This window comes from Gamsiella multidivaricata, assembly GCF_025024155.1.
Source record: "Gamsiella multidivaricata strain RSA 2152 chromosome Unknown BC939scaffold_7, whole genome shotgun sequence".
NCBI lineage: Eukaryota > Fungi > Mortierellomycota > Mortierellomycetes > Mortierellales > Mortierellaceae > Gamsiella > Gamsiella multidivaricata.
Genome location: NW_026251715.1, coordinates 444,010 through 465,493, shown reverse-complemented (window position 1 = coordinate 465,493; position 21,484 = coordinate 444,010). Strand labels below are relative to the sequence as shown.

Below are 21,484 nucleotides of genomic sequence, written 5' to 3'. Positions count from 1 at the left end.
GTTTAGTTGGCCCAAAAGGGTTTTTGGACCAGAATTATTTGTGTGGGCCTGTCGTAGCAAACCAATTCCAGCTCGAAGAACGGGTTTCCAAGGCTTTAAAAGCTTGAGATGAATGCAGTGAACTTAAATTCTACCATGGTGCCTAGGGCCTGAGATGTCCTGGATTCTTTAGTATACCCAAGTATCAATTCATAATACATATTTTTGTCCACGATTTCTTTTCTTTTCAAAAAAAAACTTCTTATTTACTTGGAGACAACGAAGGAAATGACTGAATATTGAACAGAATGAATGGTTAAAGTGGCCTGAATATGCTTGTAGCGTAGGAAAAGATGGGCCTTTATCTTCAGGCCTTAATCTTCTCGACAGGGCAATACCCAAGGAAGCGATCGCGCACAAGTCTTGCGACGTTCTTTCCTGCGACAGTCTCGGTTTCCATGGTCTATGTGTACACAGTACAGAACAAGGCGTGAGATTCGGCATAGAAATGAAGCACGACTCCACAAGATAAACGACCACAAATTGCCTGGTTTCCTTACTGAGACCAAGGACTCGAATGCGTTGATGTAAAAGACACCAGGGACGATTTCAACGCGTCCCCAATCCAACTGCTGCTGCTGCTGCTGCTGCTGCTGCTGCTGTTGCTGTTCTGTCTGTTGTTTATCCAACTGATCCTTCTGGAACACGACCTGTGCTTTTTGCTCCTTCTCCAATCCCGCAAAGTCGTCATCACTGCGCAAGGGCAAGGGCTGGAGACGCGGGTAGGCCTTCCAAGCTTTGCTCTTGACCCAGGTGCGGTTCAGATACAACCTATCGAGGAGATCTTCTTGAATGGGTTCTGGCGAAAAGATCTTGGTGATGGTCTCGCCCGTGCTGAGCTTGCGTTGGACACTGAGAGATGTAAACTCGGCATTGGAGTTCGTGGTGAGGATGTGGGCAGGGAATTTGGCGGATGAGGTCGCGTGGAAATATCCTGGGTTGACGTGTCCACGCACAAAGGTTGCGTAGATAGTACGGTAGGCGACCTTTGGTTGTGGAGGCAGGTTTAAATCAAAGTCGATATTGCTCGATGCCTAGTTTCCATAGAGTAATAAGACAGGGTTTCAGTTGGCATGGGTCAAAACAAGCACAGATAAACACCATCCGAAGAGAATGATAGATATAGGGCATGAAAAGACAACCGAAACAAGAGGGAAAGCATACGATGGGTGCAGCGATGACAATGGCGTCAAAGAGCTCCTTCTGTCCTGACACGGTGGTGACCTCAAACCTGTCCTCGCCACCCTCATACGCAGGCTCAACCTTCCGAACCCTCGCAACCTTCGTGTTCATCTTCACATCGGCCTTGCTCCTCCCGACCATGCCCTCAAAGATCTGAAAGTTACCGTCCTGGACCTGAAGCGCATTGTCAGCTGCCATGGACACCAATGCTCCCAAGGCATGGATCTCGTTCAGGTTCGAGCCATAGTTGACTCTGGTCGCGACCTCAACGACCTCCTGGCTGTATTGCTGATTAATTCCGTTCCCCTTTAGGAAGGAGTCTGAGAATTGAGAAGAGACCTTGTCCAGGTTGAAGTGGGTCGCGAAATCGGAGATGGAAGTAAAGGCAGCCGTGGATTTGTAGCTCTCCAGGAGGTCCCTCACGGTCTTCGTTAGCAGGCGTTTCAGCTATGCGGCGAAACGAACCAAAAAGCCAGGGTTAATTGGCCTGTCTTATATACACCATCCCCCATTCGTCCGCTTGCTTACTTGATCTTTTCCCAACGTACCCTAATCGGCGAAAGACCCCATCTCCGGAGCCCTTTAAAAATACTCCAGAACTTCCACTGACTCTCCTCAAAGATAAAGTCCTTCCCATCCCAGATCGCGAGCAACTCATCATCCAAGGGCTTGGTTTCCAACCCAAACTCCTTCGCGGCCTTAACCAGGTTGTAATTGACCTTCACAAAGATACTGGCCCCGACTTCGATAAACTCATCCTTTTGGCCCGGGTTTCGGGCCCGGAAGGCTGAACACCGACCGCCGATCTTGTCGGATTGCTCAAAGATCGTGATTGCAAAGTCATGCTTGCGGGAGAGTTGTGGAGGCGACATTAGATCGTGGAGGTAATAGGCAGCCGAAGACCCTCCTGCGCCAGCACCTGTTTTGGAGTGTGAGAAAATAAATGCGTTAGAAAAAGAGACATGTAGTTGGCACGTTCAGTTGGTCTTCGAGTGTATTATCTACAGATATGTCGTGCCCGGACGTCCTCCTCTTCCTTCCAGTATCTCGCCGTCGTTAAATAACTCGTCGCGTTGTCCTGTAGTGTGAACTAAGCTGGCCGACGTGTGACAACACACACAAAAAAGTACAACTAAACGCGTATTTCGATAACAGACTTTCTAGAAGGGAAAGGAAAAAAAAAAAGAAAAAAAAAAAAAAGAGGCATTACCGATGATGGCGACGGACCTGATGGGTGCGAGCTCTGTGTGGATAGCCTCTCCACTGGAGAGGTGGAAGGTCCGTGGTGAGAACAGGGCCGAAACCGCTGCACCCACCTTGGACAGGTAGTCGATGCGCATGTGTGACAGGAGGGTGTTGTGATGAGAACTGAGAGTGATGAAGATGTAAAGAATGAAACGAAAGATGGAGAGTGGGAATGGAGAGGTGGATGAAGTAGTTGAAGAAGAAAGCGAAGAAGGGAAAAGAACCGCGGCAGCGCGTAGAGTCTTGTTGACCTTTTTCTTTTTTTTCTTTTTGGCGCGTCAAATGTCTTCTTTGGGTTGAGGGCAGTGCACCGACCCGCGCATGGATTTTTGAGTTCTTGGCTCTTTGCCATTGACGGTATATCGCACCCTCTCCCGCACTCACATACACACGAACGATGCTGCATTCTCATACCATCGGGACATTTTGGGTGGACAAACACCCTTTCAATGAGGACGATAAGACTGGTTGTGATAACGATGAATATAAAGATGGTATCGACTATGTACAAAAAAGAAGATAGAACATACTACGCTACGCTGCTCCATACAACTGGCCGTTACTCTTCGCCCCTGTCGCATCCTCCCGGTGTCCATTCGCCAGTCCTACCTGAGAATGCTCATGTCCCTGCGCGTGTTCCTGCTGCTCATGTTCAAGTTCTTGCTCGTGTTCATACTCCCGCTCCTGCTCCAGTTCCTGCTCCGGATCCTCCTCGAGACCTGCTGCACTGATAGAATCATTACCGTTGCCTTCGCCAATATACGACCCCGAATTAAGGTTGCTACTCCTTCCGTATATCTTGATCAGATCGTCCCTGCGTCTGCTCCATCTCGACAGCTCCTCTCCTCGCTGTGCGGCCACAGAACTTGCCGTTGACCAGGTTGAGATTGGTCTTCCCTTTGCATCATGTTGGATCACGACCGCAACGGGTGCGCGTGATCGATTGGCATCATAGTAAGACGTGCTCCTGCGTCGCGCGAGAAGTCGTTCCTGTTCCCCTTGTTCGTCGTCATCCGCATCATTGTCGAGGTTCAAATCAGGATTGTTGTTGTGATTCTGGGCGTAGTAGGATTTCCAGGAGGAAGAGGTAGCAGAGGGAGAGGGAGAGGTATGGCGGAGGGCCTTGAAGCGGCGGTAGAGACAGCGCGCGAGGATACCGGTCAAGCCGAGGATGAGGAGGAACATGGCGATGATGAGCACCGGTAGGAACAACGATATTGATTCTGCGCGTCGAGAAGCTGTTTTTGTTTGTTTGTTTGGGGGACATAAAAAAAGGGCTACGATGAGTCGCTTTATACACAAAATTCAGACTGAGGATCAGCTGCTCCTAACCACTTGCTTGACCCGCCTCTGCCCGCGATACCCGCTCCTATTCATTTTTGCACCCCATGTTCCTTACTTACATGGGTGTATTGAGGACTCTGCATTGATGGCGATGGAGAGGACAGCGGAGTCCTGCACCGTGGATGCTCCTTGGTGTGAGGACGGAATAATCATTTCTCTCTGTAGTTTCTTTATTGGCCCTCAGTGGTACAGACTGGAGGGTGTCTTCAAACAACTGGGCTTCAAGAGACAAAAGTCGGTTCCTAGAGAGAGGAAGGTAAGGTGGGGCTGTAGTGCTGCAGCAGAGTGTTGTTGAGTAGTCGGAATTGGCGCTCTGTGCTTGTGGCGATGTAGTTCTTGGCACCAGCAACAACCTTGACAGCTCTTTGCTGAGTGTGCAACTGAGGGTGAGGGGCGAGAAGGTGAGCGAGAAAGTAACCAGGAGAGGTAAAAAATAGGGGAGAAGTATGAGCTGTGCAGGCCGAAAGGGCTGATAGGAATGGACAGGAAGGAGTGAGAAGTGCAAGAAGGGAAGGGAAAAGTCGCTTGTGTGTGTGTGTGTAAGCAGGGAAGTGAAGGAGGGGGATGAGAGCTGCGGGGCATTGAACACTTCAAAAATCAATTGGGTTTGAGGGGTGACTGTTGCGATGACCAAAAAGAAAAAGGGAAAACCCTTTCTCTGTGATACCACTTTGCGCGTGGCAAAAGAACTTCACCAACGCAATCGCCATGGAGAAGGAGACCTTGCCATGGCATGTGCTCAATCAGATCCACTTGGACCAATGCTTTTCTCAACCGAGTCTTCTATCCAAAAGGTGTTCTGGAGGGAAGCAGGAATTCATTCTTATCATTCATTCACAATCGCGTCTGTTGTACGAACTCGTCAACGACACTCTGCTGGTGAGTGGGTGTTGAGATCAAAGGGGAGCTGCCGTGATGTCCGTATGTCTGTATCCGAGCAAGTGTGTATCTAATCAGTGGACTTTGTCTTATTTGTAATGGATGCAATCGTGTGTAAACAAACAGCACAGTTGGTCATTTCCTCACGATATCGTGTCATTCTGCTGGAACGATCTTTACAAGGGCCACTCAAGCATCTTCGTCCTCACCAAGGATGGACACATCTACAACCTCGCCCTAGCCTCCAACAACATTGAGTCAGGAACCACGTCCAAGGCTACATACAAAAATAGCAGTGCCACCATTATTGATGACAATCTATCCAGAATCACCATCAAGATCGAAGACAGCGACGACGAAGAGGTCGAGGATGTTGAACTCTGGAACGACGAGGACGGATTGCTCGAGAGTTTCGAAACTCTAGAGTCATCCGTCTCTCCTGCTAAGAAGAGACAGCGCACATCATCGCCTCTTCCTTCAAGGAGTTTGTCAATGACAAGCGGCACGGCGACATCCTCCTGTATCAAAATCGATCGCACAAAGCATTATGTCGGGTCTGAGGTACTGTGCGCACATCAAACAACATGGAATAGAAATATATGAAATCCATAACGTTTTTTTTACTTACCAGCCTACCTACTGCATCTTTGACATAGGACGATGCGATCAAGATCATCTGCGCATTCGATGGATTATTGATCTTTTATCGACTCAAGGATCCCGTCCTATGGATATCTCGGTACCAGTTCCGTCCCGGATATCCTATCGAGAGACAGATTATGCCACTCAACTTACAGCTGCAAGATAATATCAGTCGCGCAGTGAGCAGTGCGGACGGTAACCAAGTCTTTTTCGGGACCCAATTTGGTACAATTTATCAGATGCATTGCACCACAGGTCCAGAGAGAATCACAACTCGGAAATTGTACACCATGCAGGTAAGATAGTTTGGTCCGCCGAGACTGGACACTATTTTAACCATCACAGATGCATTGGCGACAAGCACTAACCAACGTCTTCCGTTCAATAGGAACAAGTGGCATCCATAATCCTGGCTCCTCAGCAAAACATAGCTAGGTTGATCGCCACAGGGTAAGTCGTTACCAGGTAAAAAGAGGAGAAAAAGGTGGTGCCATTATGGTTGACACAGCGTTGCTGATTAATTATGTAGGACAGTCGGCCGTCTTTGTGTAATCGATGTCAAGACAACAGAGACCACAGCTTCTCCGATAGTTACAGCTAAACAATTCATCAATACCTCCGCTCTGAACGCCTTTGCAGCAGACGTAAGGAAGCATCCGCCAATAGCCACTCAATACGCAGATGACTGAAGGGTTAATTCGGCTCGATGGTTTTTTTTTCATATAATTTTAGGGATACATCTATATTTTGACCTCCAAGGGCCGCGTTGTTCGTATACTCATGGCTTCGATAGGGACTGATAGAGACTTTACTATGGAGTGTTTAGACCTCCCATCTCTGCGCGCTTTTGTGCCTATTCTGGGCAGTGCAGAGCTTCTTGGGTTCTATGGAATCAATAAAACAGGACAAGTCCTTCGCTTCTCTGCAGATTTAATAAGGTATGTGATACTCCGCGCCCACCGTCTCTGCTGCCTTGCGAACCTAGCTCAGGAAAGAAACACTCCTAAATTCGGTCTAATTTGTGCTGTAGATGCGCGAAACCGAAAGCGGTATCTGATGCACGCGAGAATATCACAGAGGCACTTGCGGAACTCGAGCGGCTATCCCAACATGCCCGGCGCCTCGAAGCCGAGTGTCAGGCGAGTTCAACAAACAGTTTATCGTCAGAAGTTCTTGATGACTTTGGACGAAATCATGTCTAACATTCGGACGCTCACTTTCTGCTTGCTATGAATACGATAGCTCGAGAACCAGAGGCTCGCGACGTATAATCGACTAGTCTTTGAGCTACAACAAAGTATCCTGGCACAACCCGATCCAAAGACCTCCGCGGACGCGTATGCGGACTTTACTCCTCCTGTTGAGACTACACTCACGGCTTTCACACAAATACTCGCCTCTTCGTCTTTGGGATCGAGACGATACTACGTCCGCTTGAATATCAAATCGAAGCTGCATACCGATTGGAGCAGTGGCTGGTCAGGTATATCTTTAAATTCGTTTTCTACCGATCTTCCTTGACGCCAGTGTGTTAAAATCAAGAAATGGCTTTGAACGACTTGTTTTTCTTGCAATGTTTTGCTCCGCATAGTGGTAACAACCCTGACCTCAGATCCAAGCGGCTACTGTGCCCACAACGCCACCGCCCCCTCCAAATCTGGATACTTCTCCGAAACCCTCTCAAGCCTGGCAGGTCTCTCGCCTCAGACACCGTGGGTTCAAGACCTCGAGCTCGATTTCGAGTCCGGATCGCCTTTACGTCTACCCCTCACCGTCACCCTTGGACTCCAGTTCAGTCTTCCTCGCCAAAATCAAAATCAACATACTGCGTATTTTTTAGTAGAGGCCCTAAAATTGGACGCGATCCATTTTTCAGAACCTGCACGCGATCATGCAAAACACAACCCTGCCTTCTTGCTCCATAGCAGCGCCTTCTCGTCGACGATAGCCGCCTATTCCAAGGACGTACTTCACGAAAGCAAGGACATTACACAAGATTCGCGAAATCGAATCTATCGTCCAGCGGACGAATCCCCTCCCGAGAACAGTACCGACGATGATGAGTGCGAAAGATGCAAGGGCGAACGCCTTCAAACCCAAACTAAGCTACCCGAATTCAAATTCTCAACGGCCGACCTCGAAATCCCACAGTGTCTACCCGCGCTCCTGGGCGACAGTATCTCTTCAGATCAAGCGACGGCCTTCTTGCAAACCGCCTTCCGTGCGACGCTCTATATTCCTGAGCAATGTCTGCCCAGATCAAGAGAAAAGGCCTTCCTGGCGAACGAGAATACCAGGCCGGTGTTGCAGCAGAGCGATTCGGGATTTGTGTGGATAACCCTGGAGATCCAAGACAAGCACAAGCATAAGCACAGAAGCCAAACGCAAATGGAAAAGGAGAAGAGCGAAGAGTCGATCGTCCGGGCATGCGTCGATGTTCGGGGGCCAGATCCCGTGCGCGTCCAAGTGGTTCGTCGAGCGATGATCAAGCGGATAGAGGATCTCTTTGGATGATTCTATCCACTCATCCTTTTTTCACATCCGGCAAGAATAAAAATCGCAAGTGTAATCAGATATCATTGTCATTTTATTTGTTCTTTTGCAAAATCGACGTGTGCGCATGTTTGCGAAGGAGCGCAAGAAACTGTACAAGATGGTGAAGAAATATACAATGAAAAAGAAAACAAAAATGCGTCTTCAGAAAGTGATGCTTTGGTATAGTATCGAAACAAACAAAAAAAAAACAATGCTATTTAATGGGAACGAGAGGTTTCGGGGATGGCGACAAAAAACGTGAAAGGAAAGGTGGGGTATATGCAAGATGAAGAAGAAAAAAAAAACAGGGTTGGGATGCTGGTATTCCGGATCGCTGAAGTCCACCTCTACAGCGACGAGCTGTGGTAGACCATCGAACCGTACCAGGCAATCAGCTCCTTCACGCCCGTGACAGCCGTATAGACCTGCCAGAGCATGCCCGGCTGGTGTTTACGATGATGCTGCTCCGCGCGCCTGGCCACAATCGCATCCTTGGAAAGTCGCAATCGATGCGTCCTTCCCCTAGTCACTCCATTGAACTCATCGTCCTCTTCATCTCCCAGATCGTCATCATCCTCATCATATCCTTCATGACAATCATCGAAATAATATCCGTCATGGAAATCATCGTTGAAGTTGCACTCGGGCAGATCTTCTTCATCATCATCATCCTGCTGGAGATACAGTCTCGGAGATGACGACGACGCCTTTCCCAACCGGAAAGAGTCCTGGGCCTTGACCTTGATGAACGTCGTCGTCGTCGTCGTCGTATTATCGTTCGACGTGGCTGACGCTGCGGCCGTCGAGATCAGATTACCGTTTTGCTGACCCTGACCAGGACGAATGGAAGCTGGGATAGACACATGGGACGGCGCAATAAACGATGAGCACGTTGTCGACTGGATCGCCGGGTCCGAATGTGCCCTTGTCGGCTTGGCCCTCGAGATCCGGAATGGAGGCGAGCTTGGCAAGAAGATCAGTTCTTGGACCTCAAGGCTGAACCTCAGTTGCTTGGCCGCTGCCCTCGCACTCGCTGGCGACAACATCATCGTCTCTCCCTCGGTACCATTCGCCTGGATATTAATACCCAGGTTCAGGTTCACATTGAGGTTAAGTCTACTAGGATGGCTCGCGGATTTGGGGAACGAGGCGCGACGACGGTCTTGGCTTCGGAAGTGGTATTTCGTCGGCGCCGAGAAGATGGGGAGCAGGAATGCCGGCGACGTGTTCGACGAAACCGGTGAGATGGGCTCGGACCGTGCGCCCTCTGCGTAGGACAATGTCATGGCAGAGGCGGTGTCGGCCTCGACGTCAAAAGTGATTGCGGCTAGGGTGTTAGAGAGGGCGAGGTACTGCGGGCTGTGTGTGAAAGCCCGCAAGTCCTCAAAGACTTGGGTGCGCGTGCGTTGGCGCTTCAGTGCTGGCTTGGGAGGGCGGAAGACAGACGAACATTCCTCTGACGAGGATGTCTTTGGGGCCGCAGTAGAAGCAGCGGAAGTGGCTAGAGTCTCAGCTGGCTGCGATGCCGTAGACAGGGAGTCGACAGCCGATTCTGTAGGTGTTGCATCCGCAGTTGCTTCTGGTGATTCCGTTGCTTCTGAAGCTTCTACTACAGTGTCGGGAGTTGCTGCTGCTGCTGCTTCGTCTGCGGGAAGCGTGGAGATAAGGGCTTCGGTGTCGGAGAGATCGGATGGCGGAGATTGGGGCGGAGAATGAACGCAGTCTGGGGATGGAGTGGGGAAACAGACGCGTTCGAGCGGTGGACCGCGCAGGTCACTTTCGTTCTTGTAGGTTTTGTGGTTGCTGTACGCCGTGGATGACCTGTTGTGCTTGTGTTCGTCGTGTTTGTGCAGGATGCTGACCTCGTACAGTGGCCCGTACAGCCAAAGGACGTCGCACTCCTTTTGCCTGCAGACGTGCCACGTCCAGACGACAAATTTGCAACGCATAAACAAAAGAAAAAGAAGAAAGAAGCAGGGGAGCTAGTTAGCTGCATGGTCAATGCATAATACATGCGATACATGTAGCAATACGATACAGAGATAATAGTATAGTGTAGTAGTATAGTAGTATAATAGCGCAAGAGAGAGTGGGATGACGATGATACAAAGAGCAATGGAATGCTCGCCATTTTGGTTTGTGCATTCATTTTCATTCGCATGTTTGTACGTGCATATGCAAAAGAAATAAGAACAAACAAGCGAGATAAAGAGAGCCTAGTCGCAAGTGGAGAAAAAGAAAGCTAGAGCCAAGTATCCAAGTGCACAAGGAAAGGAAAGTGCGTTTTTTTTTTCCCTCCGCCCACTCTTCCGAGGGCTGCAGCAAGCGGACACAAAAATCCGCTGTTTAGAAAGTGGCCAAAGCTCAACCAACAAACAAGAGTAGACTACATGGTCATGTCTGATCGAGAGCTGCAGCAAGTGGAGCAGACGGCGATGGCATGTGCGGGAGGTGAATGTTGGCTCTAGTCTGTTTTTCTAGGGCCAGTCAAGTCTCGACCCTATTATCGATTTGACAAACAACCAGCCCATCCACACACCCACACACCCACATGCACCTGAACTCGCCCTTTCTGGTTGAAGTGCAGCATAGTGTTGAAGCGCAGGGGGAACAGAGAGCTGCAGACTATGGCCCCTGCTGATACGTCTGTGTGTCGTGTCTGTGGGAAGAGAGATGGGGTGCGGTAGACAGGGCATGCAGACGCACAAGCACCCCTGCCAACAATGGAGGACATGTGTATGCGGAAACAGACATAGTCAGGATAAGGGAACGACGATCCTTCGTTCGGCAGCACATACAGCACGAAATGTACGCAGCATGCTCTTTCCTTTGAAGAAAGGGGAGAGGGAGGAAGAGAGGAGCCGACTGCAGCAGAGGAGGTGGGGGGGAAATAGGTGTGCATCTGGATCGATCGATAGGAATGCACATTGGCCACAGACACACCAATACCGGCACACACACACCCATTCCACATTGTTGTATACACACCCATTCCATATTGCTGTATACACACCTATCTCGAGTCCCTACACAGACACACACACTCAGGGACACAAGAAAGAAAAAAGAGGAGTAAAAAAATAAAAGTACGACAAATGGGTCAATAGGAAAGACCAATGAGAAAAGGACACAGAGAGAAAAGGAACGAACAACAGCGCACATACGCATATTCATCCATTGACACTCCAGAAATAAAGGGAAAAAAGAAGAGGATATGGGTAGAAAAGATCGCTTTGGTCTGTGGGTCGGTTGGATAGACGAATCGAACATTAAAAAAAGTGGAGAGTGGAATAATGTGGAGTGCAGAGTCCAAGACAAGAAGGATTGGATTCGAATGCTTTTTTTGGACATCCCATCCTTTGATAACATCTACCCCCAGTATCATCCACCCTTCCTCTTCAGTCCACTTCCTATGCAGGTAATACAAAAAAAATATTAACTTACCAGTTTAATGATTCCGGATGCACAAGCGCCACATCTTTAGCCAGACTCGATTGGGCAGACCGGCGCCAGAGGGCATTCTGCATACGCTTCAGCTGCGATTTACACCCAACGGGTGCGGGTCGTTCCTTGGTTGAAGGGATCGCAAGGTTCTGGTGTTGACCCAGCAGTTCGAGCAGTGTCTGGGATTGGTGTTGGTACGATATGGCCGCATCCTTCGCACTCTGTGGGGCATGGGCGATCTGACGGGTGATCTGCTGGTAACAGACCAGAAGGTGTTCTGCAGAGAGCGGATGGGAGAGATAGTCCACGCACACAGACGCTACCAATGGCTGGCTCGTCATTTCGTATATATTTCAATAGTCTACTAGGGGATCGAACGCGTTTGAAAAGAAAGGATATGAACAGGAAGGAGCCGGTTGCTGGTGAAGATGCTCCTGGAATTGGGAGTGTGTGGGGAGAGGGAGAGGATGTGAACAGCAGTTGATGAACAGAGCAGGAAGAAGAAGAGGAGTAGGAGACAAAAGGCGTGCTTTTTGTACGAAATGTGTGGGATGCAGGAGGGGATAGGAGTGTCGGCTGAAATTCGATATGTGGAGGTATGCGAAGACGAAATTTATCTGCGGTAGCTGCAAAGGGGGGGGGAGGAAGAACAAGAAAGAAAGAAGCAGAGTGTGGAAATGAGCGGTTGCGATGGAATGAAGAAACGAATGGCGGAATGAGAAGAAGGGAAGAAGGAGAAGACGACGACGAAGAAGTGTTAGTGAGTGAATGAACTGGGACTGAATACTCTGATTTGAATGGGCATCATCCGCTGTAAAGAGGGCTGCAGGGAAATGGAAATAGACGTGTACAGGACACAGTAAAAGTAGGGGGGACCATTGGTAATGGCAATGGCAAAGGAAATGGTAATGGCATTGGCAGTGCTCGTTATTGCACCCTCGTCTTCCCCCTCACTCTCGCTCAAGCAAGAAGCAAGAGTGAGATCACGACCCCGTCTTCTATCTCTTCTATGTTTGCTCTTCCTTGGATCCCGCATTGATTGCTTACTCATTTTCAAATCAAAACCATCCACCAAGGTATCCAAACCCAAACCAACCAGACCAGACCCTCTCTCGAAGCACAACCTCACGAAGTAGCCCATTCAGAAATTACAACCCCGCAACAATAAAATAGCTTATGGAGAACGCGACTTCATTCAATCATCAAGTAAGAGTGGGTTCAGACAAAAAGAGCCAGAACAAAAGAACAAACTCCCACACACACACACCTACACAACCACAAAGCCAACAGCAGAATTTTATCGCCTCTCTTTTCTTTAATGTCCATGAATTCGTAGGGCTCCTCCTTTCTACTTTCTTCGATTGCTTCGTTCTCGACCTGCTCTTTGCACCTCAATGGACATGGGATTATTTGTTGATTTTTTTTACTTTACATGTATCTGTGGGTTGTGCGTTGTGTGTGTGGAGGAGGGGAGTAAAGGAGGGGAATTTTTTCCCCTTGTGTGCGCGTGTTGTGTAATCTAGGTGTGGTTGTGGGTTGTCAGTTGTAGCTGGCACAGGCACAGACTGGGAGGGAGGAGCTGCGGTCCACATAGATACATTTCATCCATTGCCCTGTTTTTTGTTTGCTTACTATCGTGCTTGCCCTGTTCGCTATCGTACTTGCCTGTGCCTACCTACGGTGTACGCTGTGCGTGCTTGTTTGTGTGTTTGTGCATGCGACGGCGCGTTATCTGCCTAGGCAAGTCTGTGTCTGCATCGATATGCATCGTATGCAAACTTACCCTGCCAATGTCGGTGTCTTTGTCCCATCCAATCCCAATGCACCCAACAAACCACGGAGAACACTCAACAGCACGTATTGGATTAGTATGTGTCCATCATGATTGTCAGGAAGCCGGACCCGTTCGTCCTTTTTGGCATTTTGTTTCGTCCCTTTGCATTTCTTCCCACTGGTCGGCATCCTGGAGAAATGTACTCGTCATTTGTAAAGACAAACGGTCGTTTCCTAATCAGACAGAGTTCATTCACCCGCAGATCTCTTTAGTGCTCCTCCTGTTTCTTGATTCACCTTCTGTTGATTTGCAACATTTTTTACCGGCAGGAGCCTAAAAGGAAAAATAGAAGGAACTTTGTCCCCCGCATAATGGATCTTCTTTTCATTTCTATACACATGTCATCTCCACCTGCAGCTCTGGCTGTGTCACTGTTGTTGTGTGCGACAACTACGTTCCACCAGCGGCTTTCTTTTTTCCTCCCCCCTGTCCTGCGCCCCCTAGACCGGAGTACCCATGAGGACTCCTCGTCAGAATTACTGCTCCATCCGCTCACTTGGCATCAGCAGCGCCCAGTGCTCGTCCTACGTTATCTCCTAGTCTTCGGACAAAACGCATTGACCAGCCACTTTGATCTTCAATGGACGTACCCGACCGATGGTTTATCACGATCTGTCGTTAGCTCGCTTCCCTGACAGCCACTGGTCTATTTCCAGAAGTGACAGGTAAACTACCATGAATCTCATTCCTTAGGACTAGGCCCCAGGCTACTATTATAGTCCAGGGACTTGGATTTTGTTTGATCTGAAACAGAGACCAGAGCGCGCAAGGACCCGGCCCGCGCCCTCCTAGGGCCTGTGCCAATTTCGCCATTGTGGAGCCCTGATTGGTCTGATCGCGCCATAGACTTGGCAAGTGCGCTCAGCAACTATCCTGCGGAGTACTCCTATCCTGCAGACGTCACGTGCAGCTTGGAGACAAGGCGTTTCCAGTTGTGGTGCCTGTCGTCAGCTCATTCGTGACAGGATCCAGCATCGACTAGACGCGTCCCTCTCGACACTATCGACGCCGACACACCTATATGAGTAACGCAGACTCTCTTTCAGATGTCGAATTCGACATGGACGGAGTTGAAATGACAGAGGAAGTGAGCCAAGAGACGATCGAGGCGATCGCCACCCTCACGACGTCGCTGGAGTCGAACCCGAGCCAGTACGAGCTCCATACACAGCTGATAGCGCTACTTAAAAGTGCATCTCTGCTGGAGGAGCTCCGAAAAGCACGCCGGGCCATGAATGCTCTGTATCCCCTTTCTGAAGGTATGTTGCCAGGCGCTTTTGATTTGCCAGGTATTGCTTTGTAAATGGATGTTGATCTAACTCTGCGTCCCACGTTTTGTTAGAGCTCTGGGTGGACTGGATAGGAGATGAACAAAATATGGCGACCCAGGAAGAAGAAAAGCAGCATGTTTTGGATCTATATGAGAAGGCGACGGCAGAGTATCTTTGTACATTCACGGCATTCATTATGATAATTGTCGTTGAGGTCATGGGCGACCCTTTGTATCAAACATGTTAATCGCTATAATACCCTAACTTCCACTCTCTAGCGGTACGCATCTGGAAGTCCTATCTGGAGTATGCAGTTCAGGAGTTCCGCGAATCCATGGAGCACCCAGACAATGAAAGCGTCGTCAGCAAAGAGTACTTGACAAACCTGTTCAAAAAAGCTGATAAGCTCACAGGGTATCACATCCCACAAAGTCATCTCGTATGGAATGTATGGAAGGACTTTGAGCTCGAACAGCTGGCCGCAGAGGACCCACCACAACCAAAGGATGTCAGCAGAGTCAAGGCAATGTTCATTGACAGAGTTGCTATTCCACACTCGGAACTGGAGGACACTTTCTCCAGTCTGTCATCGTTCATTACGCAATACGACGGCGAGAACTACGAGAATACCATGGTTCATTGCAACAAAATCGCAAGCGTCACTCGAAATGCTTTGTCTGAGATTGAGGGCTATGAGCAGCAGCTGGTAATTAATCAAGTCGTCGAAAAGAGTCTCATTCGCAGTGCAATACGGATGGAATGGGTTCTTAACAGTATATATTTCTCTGTGTAATAGGTTTCTACGAATAATGGTCTGGAGGCATTCATGAGTTATCTAACGCACGAGTTACGCAAAAATAAAGAACAGTTTACTCGGATCAGGACCTTGTACGAGCGGGCAGTAGCTGTGCATTGTTTAGTGCCAGCACTGTGGATCGACTATGTCAGCTTCTTGATGTCCACGGTAAGCAGATAGGCCCATTACCGGTAGCACCTGCTTTTTCAAACCTCGGGGCATCCCACTAACAGTTTTCGTCCGCATCCTCTAGAGTCATCAAAAGAAGGAGCATGACCTTACACCAGCAGAAGTTTTGGACGTTGCAAGAAGAGCGACCCAAAACTGTCCATGGAGTGGAGATATCTGGGAGAACCGTACCCTTTTGCTGGAGACCTATCTGAAGCCAGAGGATGAGATCAGTGGTGAGCATTCTGATACATGATGTTATGATCACTGTTACAAAAAAATTGCGCGATTTAACACCGATCCTTAGCTGTGTTTTCTAGCGCCTTAAATGATATGACATTACTGTCCAACCCGCTGGAGCTCTCCAAAGTGCTTTTGGCACAGTGTTCGTACACCCTCAGACACGCAAGCAAAGACGAGGGTAATGAGTGAAGGAATGCAATTCATGTGAGACCTGCAAGAACAATAGTTTCCACGAACTTACACTACTTTTCTCTTATAGATGGGTATAACACAGTACGAAAGGCATTCGAGTACGCTCTTACCGTTCTTGAAGCAGGTAAGCTGGCCGTTTTGTGAATCAAAGGCGGGTTAATGTGTCAGCACTTATCTCACACTCGCTTTTTCTCATGGAAATTATTAGCGGGCGGCGATCCGTACTGCAAGTTGGAGCGGTTGTGGATCGAATTGGAATCAAGCGCACTTGGAAACCATGAAAAGGCGCGCGAACTCTGGAAATCGATCGAGAGCAAACAAAAGACCCTCTCGGATTTCTGGATCGCACAAGCAGAGATGGAAAAGTATGTTCCTGAACAGCAAATGAAGGCAGCATGGCCGCAGATATATCGTAGTTATTAAGGAAAGGCTTGCTCCACTTTCTTAGGAAACTGAAAAACGACAAGGGCGCTCGTCAGGTTTACGCCCGCTCATGCCAGATTGCTACATCTCTGGACTGGCCCGAGAAAGTCTTTGAGGCATGGCTCATGTTTGAGAGGGAGAGTGGGGACCTTGTGACGTACAAGGACGCGTTACTTCGCTCGCGCGCTGCCATGAAGGGTGTGGAAGCATTTCGTGCCCAGAGTACCCAGGAGATATCGAATGCATATGCGGACCAAACTGCTTATGCAGTTGTACAGCCTAGTGAGCCTGTCATGGCTACGCAGGGGCAAGTCGAGAATGAAGGAGCCCAGGAAGGCTCCAAGAAGCGGAAGATGTCAGCCCAGAATAACGAGCCGGCCGCAAAGATCTTGAAAACAGAACCGGACCAACATAAGACCAAGGATGCAAAGCCGTTGAACATCAGTGCTGGACGACACGAGGATACATGCTTTGTTGTGAACTTTCCGCTCGACATGAGCGAGAAGAAGCTGACAGAGCTTTTCCAAGAAGTAAACAAACGTCGCGTTTTTGGTAACGATTATTTGCGGAGAAGCTATTAAAGTGTTAACCGTTTGTACTGTTTCCACATGTTGCCTTGGATAGTACGGAACAGTTTTGCGATGCACAATACCTCCTCCAAGAAGTGGGGAGATTAAGAAGCGGAGTTTTGCTTATGTCCAGTTTTCGAGTCCTGTACGTCCATGTTATCTCTGTATTCGCTGCGTGTATTATAGACAGGGCAACCTAGTGGCCTCGCTGACCATATCATGTAACGTTGAATATCATAGGAAGAAGCACACGCGGCCCTTGCACTAGATGGAAGAGACGTTGGTCAGCGTCGTGGTCTGTCCGTCAGGATCTCGGACACTAATCAAAAGACGCGTGGAATAGAAGGCGAACCACCGTATGTTGCCGAGATTATGACAAAGATAAAAGAATCTACACAGGTTTGTTTACAGTGCCCTAAAATTTTGTTTTCTCTGTCTTTTATGTGCTTATAGGCTGCCACGCGTGAGCCGCCATGAGGTCCATATCTCTGGAATCACAAATGAGTTGAAGGAAGAAGAGCTTGAAAAGCTGGTTGCACTGTATGCGCAACCCACAAGCGTATTTATTCAACGGGTTGCGCAGTCCAAGGGAAAACCATGGGCTAACATCAAGTTTGAGACTGAGGAAGACGCAGACAAGGCCTTGGCGTTGGACGGAACTATGTTCCATGGCAAGGAGTTAAGCGTCAAGCGGCGTGTGTTCCAGAAGGCGACTGCTGGTGGGGAAGAGGGTCTGTCGAGGAAGGAGAGGAGGAGACTTGCGGCTGAAAAGAAACAGCAGGCGGAAAAGGACGTTGATCAGGAAGAGAGTAAGGACGGAGAAGGAGCGCCTTCGACGAGCAGGCAGCAGAAGCAGTCTGCTGCAGAGTCTTCCTCAATGGACCAGGACACTTCACCAGCCGCCTCGACTTTAAAGGAATCAAAGTATGTTATTATTCGTCTTCGGAGAGCACTTTGTTCATTCCTTGCACCCTTGCATCTTATCTCGCTCACATTCTTCTTCCATTCCACGATGGATAGGAAACCTACGGCGACATTGACATCGATGCAGCCAAGATCTATGGCACCAAGGTCGCTGCAGCCACGGAATCTTAAACCGACTTCTCATACGAGGCCACCAGCCAGAGCCTTCAAGCCAGCGTCGACAACAACGACAACAAACATAGCTTCGACAGCTGAAGCGACGCAAGATGGCGGCGAGGTGGCATCAGTGCCAGTATCGGCACCGAAGAGCAATGCTGAATTTCGGGCACTGATGCTTAGTGGAGCGCTCAAGAAAAAGAACCCCTGATTCAAAAAAGAATTCGAAGGAAGCAGGAGGACGTGTTTTTGCTGAATAAATGAGGACCATCTTCTATTGCGTGGGTAAATGGCAGCTTATGAAATAGTATACTGAGAAATGGTCAGGCAAGAGCCCAGCGTGCGAGCTCCACAAGTGGATATGGCAGGCCATCACTCTTGTCCCGACCTTGGATCGAGTAAAGTACAATATCCCAGGACTCGTTGACACCTGGGGTATCAGCTTGTGACATTGGTATGCACTCTTGAACCATCCCTGTCGCCCAATCTGTCCACTCTACACGTTGATCCATCTCTTTGGCTGTGATCCTTTTCCGCTGGGTCTCCTGCTCGTCCCAGTAGCACAATGAGAGATGGTTGATCTTCTTAAGCCGCAGTTCGAGTTCTGGGAAGGCGTCTTTCCACGCCTGCATCATGTCCAGGAGTTCTGTGGGAGGCTCGATCGCGATGAGGAGGAGGTCTGGACGGGGGCGGAGCAATCCCCGTAGCTTTACGCGACTCGATGGTGCACTGGCGAGGCTGATTTGGTGGATATGCTGACCCAGATACTCGATTAGTCGGTCCTTTGTCGTGGTCGTGGTAGTGGTAGGACTGGGGTCGTCAAAGAATCCGACCATGGTGACATGCGCTGGGTACCGTGCGGCCTCGTTTTCGGACCAGGGCTGAGACTGACTGGCCAGGAAGAACGACTGCAGCTGTGTCCATAGGGTCGAGAAGCGCGCGGGCTCGAGGTATAGGATGAGCTCGGAGGTCATTGCAGAGGACGGAGGTGGGGCGGAATGAGCAAAGTGCAGGATGAGCTGGATCAGAGTGTTCAGATCACCAGCCAGTGGGGTGCAAGAAAGGGGTTCAGGCACAGCCTCCAGCGACTGCTCGCGTGGCTGGTAAGGTACATGTACAAGGTATTTGAGCGTAAAGCATGGGCAACTGGGTCTGAACAAGCAGACCGGGAACGGCATGCACATAGCCGATGACTCTTGCTGGTACCGAATGGCGGCCAGGACTACAGGGAGGAGTGTGTTCGTGAGCTAATCATTGTCCAGGAACTGGTGCCTGAAAAAAAGAGCCTGTCTGGCGTCGAGCCTGTCTGGCGTCGAGCCCCCTTCCCCCCTCTCTCCCGATACAGGAAAGGAGTTGATTGGTGGAAATCGTCTCTGGGGGGATTACGGTTCCATTTCCTAGGCTGACCTTTCTGCCTGCTTGTTTTAGCAGTGGCAAACATGAAAGGGTGTCGATGCCATACATGAACAACAGCACTTTTGGTGCATACATCGCAGACACCCTGCCTAGTCTCCTCAAGTCAGGGCAACGAACTAAAGCCCCGACAGCCATTTCCGCTGCTTCTGTTGCCAACTTTGCGAGGTCTAACTATATTGATCGAATATGGTACGCCTTGTCAGTGTAAGAACTTGGGGCAGTTCTCTCGCGCCCTCCTTGAATGTGTTTAGACAGATAAAAGATCGCTCGTTTGTTGCATTATCACGATTGCTATGAAAAATTTGCCACCGGAGTTGGCAATGCTTGAAGATACTATACTGTAAGTGCTCTCGCGGGCTATAGTTTATATGGTGCCAAGTAGGACGTGGACGTGCTCCATAGAGCCATGTCTTGGTCACACTCTGTATACATTCAGCTTGCTGGTAGTCTTTTTGCTGCTTTAGGTCCCAGGACCCACTGCCAAGGTCTCGAGGATTTGAAGAAGCATACTATCCTGAATGTTATGCGATGAAAGCCAATCTGACATTTATGAATCATTGCCACACCGGGACCCCTTGAGATCGAGGGTTGTATCCGGATTTGTTGTTGTTTGTAACAAGACTTTTTGGAGAGGATGATTCTATAGTTGTACGTCCACTTCGCCTGGTGAGCGTTGTTGTGGGAGCGCAGGTAGAACGATGCGGGGAGCCGTCTGAGTTCGCCACGGGGGCCGAGTGGGGGACTCGCCAAAAATCGGCGCGTCACGACTGGGGGAGTCCGTGAAAAACAAGGTTGCGCTCTTGGTTGGAGACAGGTTGAGGAATGTAGTGACAGTCTTGGCGAGCGGAGAGACTTGCGCATCAGGCCTTCGGGACACAGCAGGAGCTGACGCGCCTACGGATTCAGACATTGTGTGGTATATATCCAAGTCGAGGTATATTTGAATTGGGTTTTTATTGTAAAAATATTTGGGTCGCGACTTCTTGGCGAGGACTCTATTATCCAGGTTTTAAGCAAAAAACGAGAGCATGGTAAGTCAAGGCGATTAACGAATCAGGCATTAGAACAATACACTACCTGATAGTACATTCAAGTAGTAGCACACGAGAAAATATCACGAACAGATGAACCGCAATCGCAAGCGAACATTCAATGCAAGGAAGAAATAGCAGCCTCCCATCTCCACGCCAGTCCCCTGCCTAGTGGTCGGTAAACCCATTTCGAGCACAGCCAGATAGCCATACCTCAATGAACAGAAAAAAGGAGAGGAGACGAGCAAAGAGCGAGGTATGGCATATCCTTCGCGGCTGGTGGACGCCTCATAGAGGTATTAGGGCCGATGTGTGTAGTGGAGGAATACGTACCTGCTGGGTATTGCCAGCTTCCTGATGCAGGAGGAATGCAACACCGGCCCCGCACACCCTTTAGACGGCGCTTTAGAAGCGGACAGTGGTCAGACCCCTGCCAGCGCCCATTCTGCTAGCGAGGTCAAAAGACTCCCAATGGACGCCGTTCTAGAAACGCTGGTCGGACCGTATAGTCAGTAGTGGCCACTTTGAACCCAAACTTTGTCTTCCTACCGTATTCTCTCCATCTTAGGGATGGTTAGCGCGTAGCGATGGCGAGATACACCGATGCAGACAGGCCGAGATTGCTCCATATCATTTTTGCACTGTAATGAAATATGGCTTTGGGCAGATGTGCAGGGCGATTGCTTGAGGAGAAAGAGAGAAGGATCAATGGAGGTAAAGGCACTGCGTCACGTCATAGAGATCCTGCATAGGCTCCAAAGAGGAGGATAAAGACGCCCGATCCAGCATTTTGCTTTTAGTGAAGTACCTTAGAATGTTGCAAACCAGCAACGCTCACTAATTGAAGTTGGTAGAGGTGGCTTTTTTCGCATCTTTCTATGTATGGCATGCTAGACAATAACAAAAATAAAGATGCGCCTTGTCCGAAATGATGTGGTAACGACGCGTCTCTTGGCTTTTTTTTTATTTTTATTTTTTATTAACATAAATCCACATGAGCACGAGGCCGCAAAAGCAACGACGCGTCTCTTGACTACCTATCCTTGGAATTAAAATTATTTTCGCAACAGAGACAAACGAGTGCCAAAACTCCGTTTTTTTGTTTCGTTTTACTAACAGAGAATTTAGGTATGTATCTGGGGATTCTAAGA

The 21,484-nt window shown here is 49.2% G+C and overlaps 6 protein-coding genes across 6 annotated transcripts; 2 read left to right on the top strand and 4 right to left on the bottom strand.

Annotated features, from left to right (window-relative positions):
* Positions 1-205: 205 nt before the first annotated feature.
* BC939DRAFT_439465 (Prenylcysteine lyase-domain-containing protein) lies at positions 206-2,882 on the bottom strand. The gene is made up of 5 exons (XM_051553973.1): positions 2,432-2,882; positions 1,770-2,140; positions 1,204-1,668; positions 540-1,073; positions 206-442 (listed from the first exon to the last, which is right to left on the bottom strand). The coding sequence occupies exons 1-5, from the start codon at positions 2,559-2,561 to the stop codon at positions 347-349; spliced, it is 1,596 nt and encodes a 531-aa protein (XP_051416270.1). The 5' UTR covers positions 2,562-2,882; the 3' UTR covers positions 206-346.
* On the bottom strand, positions 2,883-4,377 carry BC939DRAFT_439464 (uncharacterized protein). Its single transcript, XM_051553972.1, has 2 exons — positions 3,870-4,377; positions 2,883-3,704 (listed from the first exon to the last, which is right to left on the bottom strand). The coding sequence occupies exons 1-2, from the start codon at positions 3,961-3,963 to the stop codon at positions 3,001-3,003; spliced, it is 798 nt and encodes a 265-aa protein (XP_051416269.1). The 5' UTR covers positions 3,964-4,377; the 3' UTR covers positions 2,883-3,000.
* On the top strand, positions 4,378-7,905 carry BC939DRAFT_439461 (uncharacterized protein). Its single transcript, XM_051553971.1, has 9 exons — positions 4,378-4,689; positions 4,816-5,250; positions 5,346-5,627; positions 5,720-5,781; positions 5,861-5,975; positions 6,064-6,269; positions 6,362-6,470; positions 6,574-6,814; positions 6,923-7,905. Exons 1-9 carry the CDS (start codon positions 4,519-4,521, stop codon positions 7,843-7,845), a joined length of 2,544 nt encoding a protein of 847 aa, XP_051416268.1. The 5' UTR covers positions 4,378-4,518; the 3' UTR covers positions 7,846-7,905.
* Positions 7,906-8,100: 195 nt separating this feature from the next.
* Positions 8,101-11,332, bottom strand: BC939DRAFT_439458 (uncharacterized protein). The gene is made up of 3 exons (XM_051553970.1): positions 10,957-11,332; positions 10,579-10,580; positions 8,101-9,774 (listed from the first exon to the last, which is right to left on the bottom strand). The coding sequence occupies exons 1-3, from the start codon at positions 11,032-11,034 to the stop codon at positions 8,214-8,216; spliced, it is 1,641 nt and encodes a 546-aa protein (XP_051416267.1). The 5' UTR covers positions 11,035-11,332; the 3' UTR covers positions 8,101-8,213.
* Positions 11,333-14,165: 2,833 nt separating this feature from the next.
* On the top strand, positions 14,166-18,097 carry BC939DRAFT_499601 (uncharacterized protein; the record flags this gene model as incomplete). Its single annotated transcript, XM_051559959.1, has 13 exons — positions 14,166-14,403; positions 14,487-14,591; positions 14,694-15,121; positions 15,212-15,379; positions 15,465-15,615; positions 15,687-15,800; positions 15,882-15,938; positions 16,023-16,179; positions 16,263-16,767; positions 16,862-16,951; positions 17,047-17,162; positions 17,260-17,730; positions 17,827-18,097. 13 exons carry the CDS (start codon positions 14,166-14,168, stop codon positions 18,095-18,097), a joined length of 2,871 nt encoding a protein of 956 aa, XP_051416266.1.
* Positions 18,098-18,209: 112 nt separating this feature from the next.
* On the bottom strand, positions 18,210-20,212 carry BC939DRAFT_499600 (uncharacterized protein; the record flags this gene model as incomplete). The annotated part of the gene is made up of 2 exons (XM_051559958.1): positions 18,210-18,986; positions 19,955-20,212. 2 exons carry the CDS (start codon positions 20,210-20,212, stop codon positions 18,210-18,212), a joined length of 1,035 nt encoding a protein of 344 aa, XP_051416265.1.
* Positions 20,213-21,484: the final 1,272 nt, after the last annotated feature.

Bases quoted from the DNA above. Each gene is read 5' to 3' on its own strand.
- BC939DRAFT_439458 (XM_051553970.1), bottom strand. From the start codon at position 11,034: ATGCGTATGTGCGCTGTTGTTCGTTCCTTTTCTCTCTGTGTCCTTTTC.
- BC939DRAFT_439464 (XM_051553972.1), bottom strand. From the start codon at position 3,963: ATGATTATTCCGTCCTCACACCAAGGAGCATCCACGGTGCAGGACTCC. The intron at 3,705-3,869 runs GTAAGTAAGGAA...AAACAAAAACAG, and splicing joins AGAGTCCTCAATACACCCAT to CTTCTCGACGCGCAGAATCA.
- BC939DRAFT_439465 (XM_051553973.1), bottom strand. From the start codon at position 2,561: ATGCGCATCGACTACCTGTCCAAGGTGGGTGCAGCGGTTTCGGCCCTG. The intron at 1,669-1,769 runs GTACGTTGGGAA...TTCGCCGCATAG, and splicing joins GGGGTCTTTCGCCGATTAGG to CTGAAACGCCTGCTAACGAA. The intron at 443-539 runs GTAAGGAAACCA...GTGTACACATAG, and splicing joins CATTCGAGTCCTTGGTCTCA to ACCATGGAAACCGAGACTGT.
- BC939DRAFT_439461 (XM_051553971.1), top strand. From the start codon at position 4,519: ATGGAGAAGGAGACCTTGCCATGGCATGTGCTCAATCAGATCCACTTG. The intron at 5,251-5,345 runs GTACTGTGCGCA...TCTTTGACATAG, and splicing joins AGCATTATGTCGGGTCTGAG to GACGATGCGATCAAGATCAT. The intron at 5,628-5,719 runs GTAAGATAGTTT...TCCGTTCAATAG, and splicing joins GGAAATTGTACACCATGCAG to GAACAAGTGGCATCCATAAT.